Below are 9,990 nucleotides of genomic sequence, written 5' to 3'. Positions count from 1 at the left end.
GAGTGGGGGAGAGGATGGGGGAGAGGGTGGAGGGTTTTTTTCATTCTTCACAAAATGAAGAGATTTGTGGGGATTAAGTAGGATAGTTGTATTTTACCAAAATACCCTTAGACATACATTTTATTTAAATATCAAAATTAAATATTACATAAATTTATTTATAATTTCAAAAATATTTAATTATACTATTAATAACAACATACAATTATAATAATGAAAATAAAAAATACAAAAAATTATAATATTAACAAAATATATATAGTTATATAAAATAATAAATGAATATAATAATAAATATTATTTTCATAAATTTTAATAATTTTATTTCAATTTAACACAAAAATATTTTCTATTATATTTTTAAATTTTTTATTATAAAATATAAATAATTATGAATATTATATATTAAAAAATTTAATTAATTCAAACCTACACAGAAAAAGAATTATAATTTATTATTTTAATAACAAGGACAAATTTGTAAACTTACAATAAACCATCCTCACAAATTCACTCTATCATCCCTCAATCCAAACAACCTCACATATCCTCACTCATCCTCTCTAATCCTCACAAATCCACTCCCTTCCCTCCTCACAAATTCCCTCCTCAATCCAAATAGAGCCTGAAGCTAATATACACTCTTGGTGTTTCTTTGTCCTAATACTGACTTGAGCATCGGAGTGCAAATGGCCGCTAGGACGTCCCTTTGTCTTTACAGATGAGTGGTTTCTTGATTAAGAACATTCGATTCTCAAGCAGAGATAGAAGGGGCAAAGAGAGTCAACCGGCATGAACAATTATATTATCAAAATTTCATAATAAAAAAAAACGTAGATATGTTTGACGTGGATCAGGTTTGTAGGAACAATGAGTCACTGAGAAATTTTGTTATGTACTTCTAAAGGATTGATTTATAACAAACAAATGAGTCAATCGCTTACGTCAGATCACGGATCGATCTTCCACCACTAAGAAAAAATAGCTCGAAAATTATAATTAACGATTGCAGACTATAAAGTTTGCCGTTACAAAAAATAAAATATGACAAATTGCAATTTCGTGTTCATGTAGTTTTTTTTTTCAAATATAGAAGCCTAACCGCATTCATATGTCGTATAAGGAACTTAATGGTCATAATTTAGGAATGCATGTGTGATCATCTCTAGATTCTTTATATAGTTTTCTGAATCAACCCACAACTGAGTTTGTGGCTGCAATACGACAAAACAAATGATCTTGAAGATGGAAGAGTTCAACAAAGCTTCCAAAAATGAAGTGTTTGCGTTAACATGGCCTCCATCATTGCATGAGGAGAAGGAAAAAAAACCAACAAAATTAAACATGAAAAGGAACACCAACTATTTATTCGTTATTTCTCTCTTGTGCCACACACAACTTCTTGGAAAGTAAACTCTGTGGTCATCACGCAATTTTTGTCATAGTGGATTTTCGATTAAGCTATAAACAAATCATTTAACAAGTAATTAAGCAACATCTTTGGTTATAAATACTGAGAAGGGTAACCTGGTTCTTGCATTCAATACCACACAAACATAGTCATCAGACACAGTACTAGGTAAACTAGAAAAGAAACCTAGTAAGAGAGAGAGAGAGATTATAGATTGAAGTGCAATGGAATGTTGGAAGAAGGTGTATGATTGGTTCTGCAATTCAAAATCATATCTGATAATATTGAGCTTGCAATTTGGCTCTGCTGGCATGTACCTTATCACCATGGATGCTCTCAACAAGGGCATGAGCCATTATGTATATGTTGTTTATCGTAATGTCATCGCCACTGTAGCTCTTGGTCCATTCGCATTTTTTCTTGAAAGGTTTCTCCTTTTCTCCTTTTCAAATACCTAATATCAAACTATAGTTAGATTATTTTAACCAGTTGGAGAAACTCACCACACATTTTCATACTATGATTTTCAAAAACAATACGCATGTTTTGCTTGTTCTATAGTTTTCCATTTCACCATTTACATTCATGATCATGAACATAATATTCCAGGCCCACCTTTTCGTTGTTCTGATCAATTGTTTTTTCTGTTTTTAATTTAGTATATATACACAGAACAAAAAAGTTAGATCATTACTTTCTTTAAATGTGAGATTTAAAAAAATGTTTTTATTTAACTGTTACGCACAATTAATTACTCTTCTATTATTTACATCCTCTTTTTTTTACCTAGTGTTACAATGATGTAGAAATGGAAAAAAAAAATATTAAAATAAAAAGTATTATATTTCTTGATTTTTTTTTTTCTAAGAATAATCTTAAATGACATTTAAAAACTAATAGGGGAAATTAAAGGTGTTTTTAGAGGAGTCAAGAGTTTTAACCAACTGAGTTCAATGTCTTTGGAAATGTTGAATTTGAATGGTTATAAATGATGCATTGTTTGGAAGAGCCTTTTCTTAGGAAAACAAATACTTACTTTTTTTAGAAAAATTAAAAAATAAGTTAAAAGTATATTAAATTTAACTCATATTTAAACTATTATTCCATTTGTTATTCATGAAGATGTTAATTTCAACACTTTCTTAACTTTTACAATATTTCGCTGCTTTATGGAAAAGAGAAAAATTGAATCAAGTTTTTCTATCATTTTACTATAACAAATAAGCATTATTATGAATCTTCTTTACCTTTAGTTGCTTATAATTGAAAAATTAAATGTTAAAATTTTTTTACTACACTTGGTTTAGAACATGAAAAAAACAATAATCTGCAAAGTCACAACTATATTAAATTTCATTTCTTTAAAGCAAACAAATTTATGATTCATAATTCTATAAATAAAAATTACAGTAAAATATTTTAATTAACGGTCTTTATCCATTTTTATTTAACTTGCAGGAAAGTTAGACCGAAGATGACAGTTCGGATATTTTCAGAGATTATGGCAGTGGCTTTTGTCGAGTAACGTCATCTATTTCCCTTACCTACCTCTTTTCAAATAACCAAATTATTATTTCCACATTTTTATTAGAAATGCTAATTTGCACCAAAACAATAATTGCATGAAATTAGCATCATCTAATATATATATATTAGAAAAGAGTAAATGTTAAATTAGTTGTCAAAATAATAATTTATATGACATTAAATTATATATTTTATTTTATGTGATGAGAAATGATTGTTGAATTATGAAATATCATTTGATATATTAATAGTGATGTTTAATATAAATATATTAAAAAAATTATATATTTTTAAAAATATTAAGTTAATTATGAATGAAAGACTAATTTAAAATTATTATTGATTGCAGGATAATACTTGATCAATGCTTCACGTTCTTGGGTATGAAGTACACGTCAGCATCATTTGCATCTGCAGTAATGAATTCCGTACCCTCCATTACCTTTGTACTGGCAATCATTTTTAGGTATGTCAGATGTTAATTAATGAATTAATTAGTTGATTAATTAAATGATTAGTTGGTTGATGCATAGAAAAGACCATAACATTAACCTAAACCAAACACGTACAAGTGAATATCCTTCATAGATTCCACTACTAAGAGAGCATGCGGTTGGTGACTCTTGTACATTTAATTTACCCAAAGATTAGTGATAAGTCGATGTCATCGCATTCAAGAATCCCGTTAATAGGTGTCATCTTCTTAATCTCTTCACCAAACCCATTAATCTATACTGTCTTTTTCAAGAAAAAAAAAGGAAAAATATTATTTCTTTTTAATTAGTTGAATTTGCAAGATAAGGATGCTTGCTTAGAACATAATAATTAATACTATATCTTCATTTTATATTTATATGAATTGATAAATAAAATTTATCCATGACTATGAATTAGGAGAAACCCAAAACAGGAAATAAATTAATGATAATTAAAATGGTTTTTTCTTAACAATAGACAGAAAAAATAATTAATATAATGGCCTTAATTTATAAGGCATAGTCAGTTTTTATTGTATCTCAATATTACTCGATGCTGTTATGTTTTTTCTTGATATAGTAAATTCCATTCCATTGATGTTGTTAGGTTTTGTATCTCCAATATTAGGTATCACTGCTATACTAAATATTTTCCTATCAAAATAGTCGAATGTCCTAAAACTTAAAACAGTACTTCAATATTTCATCAGAAAAACTAATTTCTTGGCGTAAATGGTCAATTTTAAGCCCTGTTTTTATATTAATTGTATTTATTATTGACCTAATCAATTGAAAGCAGCATAACACTATTTGTAAAATCATCTTCAACATGAAACTTTTTTTCCCAGTATTTCTTTAAAAGGAAAAAGAAAATCGTTTCACTAAAAAAAGAGAAAGGAAACAGTAAGTCTTAATATATGTGTTAAAAATTAGTTTAACAGAATCATAAGGGGAAATCAACATAACTAAGTCTTACACATGAGAAAATAAGGAATCAAAACTTAAACCAAATGGTGATGGATATTTTTAGTTGTAATTTAGTTCTGATTGTGAATATTTGATATTGTTTAATAATGAAAGAGAATCAGAAACATTCTTAATTTGTAATTTGAGCAGATTGGAGCGTATGAACATTAAGGAAGTTGGATGTTTGGCGAAAATGAGTGGCACAATGGTTACTCTTGGAGGTGCTTTTCTAATGGCATTGTACAAAGGTCCTATTCTTAGAATTGCAGGTTCATCAGCCACCCACGTTGACCAGCCTGAGAATGTCAACGACCCTTCTGGACATCATTGGCTCCTTGGTGCATGTTTTCTCCTCATAGGTTGTGCTGGCTTCGCTGCTTTCTACATATTGCAAGTAAGTTTATTCACTTACACTTGCACCACATTCATTTTATTTCAATTTTAGATCTTACTTATCAAGAACTGAAGCTTATGCATGATTTTGAATATTATTTTGCAGGCTATAACATTGAGAAAGTACCCAGCAGAGATGTCCCTAGCGACATGGATTTGCTTTTTGGGTGCACTTCAAAGCGGTGCAGTCACCATTTTCATGGAGCCCAATACCCCTCATGCCTGGTCTCTGGCCTGGGATTCTAGGCTTGTTGCATATACATATTCGGTTAGTACAAATCTTTTGGGCTCAAGAGCCCAACCCAAGTTAAACTTTACCAATTACTTTCTGCACCAAATCAAATTCAAATGCCTTCTTCATTTTTGACATGTCTTGATAATTTATGATGCAGGGAATAGTAACATCAGCAATCCAATTTTATGTGCAAGGCATGGTTATTAAAACCACAGGGCCAGTGTTTGTGACTGCATTTAATCCCCTGCGTATGATCATAGTCACAGCCTTGGCCTGCATAGTCCTCTCGGAGAAACTTCACCTTGGAAGGTACTATCTTTACACTAATCTCTTAATTGTTTACCATTAAAATTTGTTTGAGAAGATGACCAATTAGATGGATTGGTATGGTGTGTATTGTATCAGCATTATAGGAGGAGGAGTGGTGGTAATAGGGCTTTACCTAGTTGTTTGGGGAAAATCTAAAGAACAGAAGAAGCATTTGATGCCACCGTCCCCTGAAAAGGTCACCCTGCAACGCCAACAACAACTACCTGTCACTGTACTCAGAAGTGATGGCAATGATAACAAACCTCAATTGGTCATAATTGGAGACAAAAACCAGGAGATGGACGAAGCCAGAACAGTGACTATAGAGAACCAGCAACAGTGAGCATCACTGTCAATCTAAGTGGACCTTAATCGAATCATCACATAGTGACACTAGTAGTAGTAGTAGTCCATGATCATTTCATGTACTGTGACTTGTGACTTTACGTGTTTATTAAATGTTTCCCAATTTGGATGTTTATTCTCAGCTTCACCTACAATATCAGTTTATATCTTTCAACCTTAATGTTACATATTCTTTTGGTGAACTACCAATATTCTCAACTCAAGAATTCAAAACTAATCTTTTCAAATATTAAATCAAGTTATTAATAATTGCTCTTTGAAGTTTCATTTAAATTCACGTCCTTGAAATATTAAAGATTATTTAGCAAATTAGGACTTTTTATTATGAATTTAAAAATATTTCATCTATTTCTCTATCCCTAAGAAAACTACTTAAATGTCAGCCAAATAGGAAAATAGTAATTTTTTTTATTTTAGTAAAGACGGTACATTTATTAGAGAAACATGCTTAGACTCTCTTTTTTCTGTTGAATTAATTTATATTAAAAAATCTATATATAATATAATATAATGTGGTAAATCCAACTTAAATTTAATTTTCTTTTAATAAAATATTTATATGTGAAATAGTAAATAAATTCCAAAACAATATAATATTATGGTTCGAATTTAAAATTTATGGGGCCCAACTGTCTGCAAAGGCCGGGATTCGAGGCTTTGTGCATGTGTTAGTCGGTGAGCACTCACTGTTTGGGTTGAAGTTGTTTCAAACCACACCCATAATTTTATGAGTACACCAATCCATAACAGCTTTATAATAAATATATATATATATATATATATATCATTCCCTCTCATATTTTATGACATATTTATTTGTAAAAATTTGAGTATTTTTCTTAAAACATATGGTGATTTTTCATGTCAATATGTTAATAATTCTAAGATGAGTTTTTTCACCATGGATAATTCTACAAGATTTGTTACCAAAATTCAAGGTCTTTTGTCTTATAGTCATGGTTGTTTACCTTTTAATTATTTAGGGGTGTTTATTTTGTTGGTACTCCAAAGTGTCAATTTCTTCAACCTTTGGATGATAAAGTCAAATTGAAGCTAGCATCTTGAAAAGGTAAATCTCTTAGCATAATGTGTCAGATTAAGTTGGTTAATATGGTGATTACCGAATTTCTAGTTCATAGCGTTAATATGTATAAATGATCTGTTTCACTTCTTAAGCAAGTTGAGCAATGGTGTAGACATTTTATTTGGACGGATGATATTCTGAAAAAAGGCATAGATATAGTTAATTGGGCTAAGATTTGTTCTCTTCTTGAGAATGGAGGTTTGAAGAATATTAACCTTCATCATGAAAATAATGTGAATCTTCTTAAGCTTGCTTGGAACTTTTCTTATAGTAACAAGCCTTGATCTTTTCTCCTGAAAGCCGGAGTTCTTAAATCAAAATACAAGCTTAGAATGGTTTATAGATCCTCATCTATTTGGCCTGAAATTAAGAAGTTCTATGATACTATTCTTGACCATACTAAGCATTTGGTCTTCATCTATTTCTCCTTCCAAAACTTTAGTGCTCTGGAAATTTTTTCATGGAAGGCTTCCTAGAGATCATCATATTTAGCATAAAGGTTTGCATATATGTTCTATGAGTACGCTTTGTGAAAAGCATGAGGAACCTATTCAACATTTATTTTTTGAATGTTTTAATGCTTTACAGATTTGGATTTGGGTTCGATAGATTTTTCTTACTTCTCATTTCTCTAATAAGGACGATCTTCTTTCTTTTATTATAAGGGATGGTAGTCCTTTGGTTAAATTGATTAAGCTTGTTGTGATAACTTTTTCTATTTGGATGATATGACATATGAGGAATTATGATAGATTTCAATATAAGATTGATGTTTCTAGGGCTATTTAGTAATTAAAGACTTAACTTCTCTAGTGGGAAATTCGTCTAAAACTTCAATGAAGAATGATATGTTGGATTTCAACGTGATTAAGTTTTTTAGTATTAATACTCATATTGGTAAAGTTCTTCGTCCTCTTCCTGTTAGATGGGGGAGTTCCCTTCACCAGGTTGGGTTAAAATTAACACTGATGGGGCTGCTAGGGGATATTCTGGACTTGCTACTTGTGGAAGTATTTTCCGTAGAAGTATGGAGGAGTTTATTGGTGGTTTTTCTACGTTTCTTGATGTTCAAATTGTTATGGTTGTTGAGTTTTATGGAGTTATACATGTTATGGAGGAAACTCAAAATATTAGACTTACTAAGATATGTCTTTAATGTGATTCTACATTGGTTTGTGTTGCATTTAATGTTAAAACTAATGTTTTGTAATCGATGGAATACTTGTCTTAATTACTGTGGGAAAATTAGGTTTAAGGTTACTTATATTTTTCGTGAAGGAAATGCGTATGCTAATAAGTTGGTTAATTTAGGATTTATTCGTAAAAAATCATTTCATTGGTATAGTAGACTTCCATCTAATTTGTTCTTAGAATTCTTTATGAATAGGTATTATCTACATATGTATCGTTTCTCTTAATATATGAGTTTTGGTCTAGTCTCTCCATACTTTTTTTGTATTTTCTTTCTTTTTTTTGTATTTTTTGTATTTGCTACTTGAGGTGTCAGTCTAACTCAGATGTCAAATTGCATAGTAATGCTTAACATGAAAGCTTTTATAAAAAAAATTAATAAATTGTAGAAGTTAAAAGAAATACAAATTTAAATCATTTATTTTAAATCTAAAATATAATAATCTATATGTTTCAATCTAAAAATATTTATATATCATGGATTTAATTACATAAAATAAACATTTTTCTTACTATATATATAAACTAAAATATATTTTGAACGCAGTGTTTGTTGCTGGACTGACTCTCTGTAATGATCTCACACTTAGATAGTAATAGCAAGTTAAGTATTCCAATTTCGTTTCTTTTGTGTTTTATTTTGTCTATTTAACTTTTCTTTAAGAACGATTTTTATTATAATAATAATAATAATATAATAATAATAATAATAACAGAAAATTATTATTATTGTTGTTGTTATTATTATTATTATTATTTGCTTGAAGGGGTTAATGAATATGAACAACAGAATTAAATATCACTGTCAAGGAATGAAACAGAAGCTTCCAGATAATGTGCCCAGAGATGATGACAAAGCTCAATCAACCATGAATAAATATGTATTCATCGCTATCAAAATAAAATGGACAGTTTTTCTTTGACTAAAATAAATGAAGAAATGATCTTGTGAAACATCACATATAAATTATCCAAATATAGCATTAGTTGTGTACAAATCATAATAATTTGACCTTGGGTTATAGTGGGCGAGTCACCGACAATTTATAAACCAATGGTACCATCTTCAATCCAAAAAAAAATCAGGGTCCAACTAGAGTTTTTTTTTATTAAAGTCTGGTTGTAAAAACTCGGATAGGATAGTATGAATTTTCTTTTAGAGTGGATTCTCTTTTATTTGAGGTTTGGTTTAGAGTTCCGTAGAGCAGGTTTGGTTTAGAGTTCGGTAGAGCTTGTAGATTGTATGTTGGCCAAGTTATTAGTTGATTTTGGTCAATTTTTATATATGATTTAGATACCGTGAAGTATTTGTATAGGAATTGAAACATTTCTGAAGTGTGTCATTTTATTTTATTTAATTTTTACTGATAAAAAAAAAATTATATAAGAAATATTTGGATTTCTCTTTAACTAATCTTTACCAACTTAAATAAATAAATAATGAAATATTTTTAATCCTATTTTTTATTTACTTCACTTAAAGAATTTAAAATACTTTTTTTATAAATCTAACCATTCATTAATCATACATAGATTTGTTTAAAGCCAAACAGTTTATTAATACTATTGAAAAAGATACACAATATGTCTCTATATTTTTTTAAACTAAAAAAAAGATTGTGATGGTGAAATAATATTGGAAGCTATATGGGTAAAATAGGATATACTAAAATGACCTATCTTCTTTTATATACAGTTGTAAATAATTATCCCAAACATAACAGGATGAAAGGAAAACAAGAACAAGAGAATAGTTATCTATTTATTATTATTCATATATTAGAAAATATAAAATAAAACTTATACATAATTATATAAATATTTAATTTGATCCGGATAATTAAAAATGTTAAATAAAATGGTATAATTGATTTAAACAAAATACTAAAAATAATAAAATTTAAAAAATATAAATTGAGAAAAAAAAATATTTTTTAAATTGATTAATTTAAAATATTTTACTTTTGTTTTTCCTTTAATATATATATATATATATATAAAATGTAAGATGTAATTTAAAATAATAAAATTG

General features: G+C 28.7%; 1 protein-coding gene across 1 annotated transcript; it reads left to right on the top strand.

The window, feature by feature from the left end:
- The first annotated feature begins 1,536 nt into the window (after nucleotides 1-1,536).
- On the top strand, nucleotides 1,537-5,798 carry LOC137826800 (WAT1-related protein At4g08290-like). The gene is made up of 7 exons (XM_068632935.1): nucleotides 1,537-1,838; nucleotides 2,870-2,932; nucleotides 3,288-3,404; nucleotides 4,531-4,774; nucleotides 4,880-5,041; nucleotides 5,166-5,317; nucleotides 5,414-5,798. The coding sequence occupies exons 1-7, from the start codon at nucleotides 1,636-1,638 to the stop codon at nucleotides 5,658-5,660; spliced, it is 1,188 nt and encodes a 395-aa protein (XP_068489036.1). The 5' UTR covers nucleotides 1,537-1,635; the 3' UTR covers nucleotides 5,661-5,798.
- Nucleotides 5,799-9,990: the final 4,192 nt, after the last annotated feature.

This window comes from Phaseolus vulgaris, chromosome 8, assembly GCF_000499845.2.
Source record: "Phaseolus vulgaris cultivar G19833 chromosome 8, P. vulgaris v2.0, whole genome shotgun sequence".
Classification (NCBI taxonomy): domain Eukaryota; kingdom Viridiplantae; phylum Streptophyta; class Magnoliopsida; order Fabales; family Fabaceae; genus Phaseolus; species Phaseolus vulgaris.
Note: the sequence above shows the minus strand (reverse complement) of the source record. Positions and strands in the feature narration are given on the sequence as shown.

What these genes read in the sequence shown, in the direction of transcription:
- LOC137826800 (XM_068632935.1), top strand. Translation starts at nt 1,636, where the DNA reads ATGGAATGTTGGAAGAAGGTGTATGATTGGTTCTGCAATTCAAAATCA. An exon ending in TTCGCATTTTTTCTTGAAAG is followed by an intron (nt 1,839 to 2,869) that starts GTTTCTCCTTTT and finishes TTTAACTTGCAG; the next exon opens with GAAAGTTAGACCGAAGATGA. An exon ending in GTACTGGCAATCATTTTTAG is followed by an intron (nt 3,405 to 4,530) that starts GTATGTCAGATG and finishes TAATTTGAGCAG; the next exon opens with ATTGGAGCGTATGAACATTA.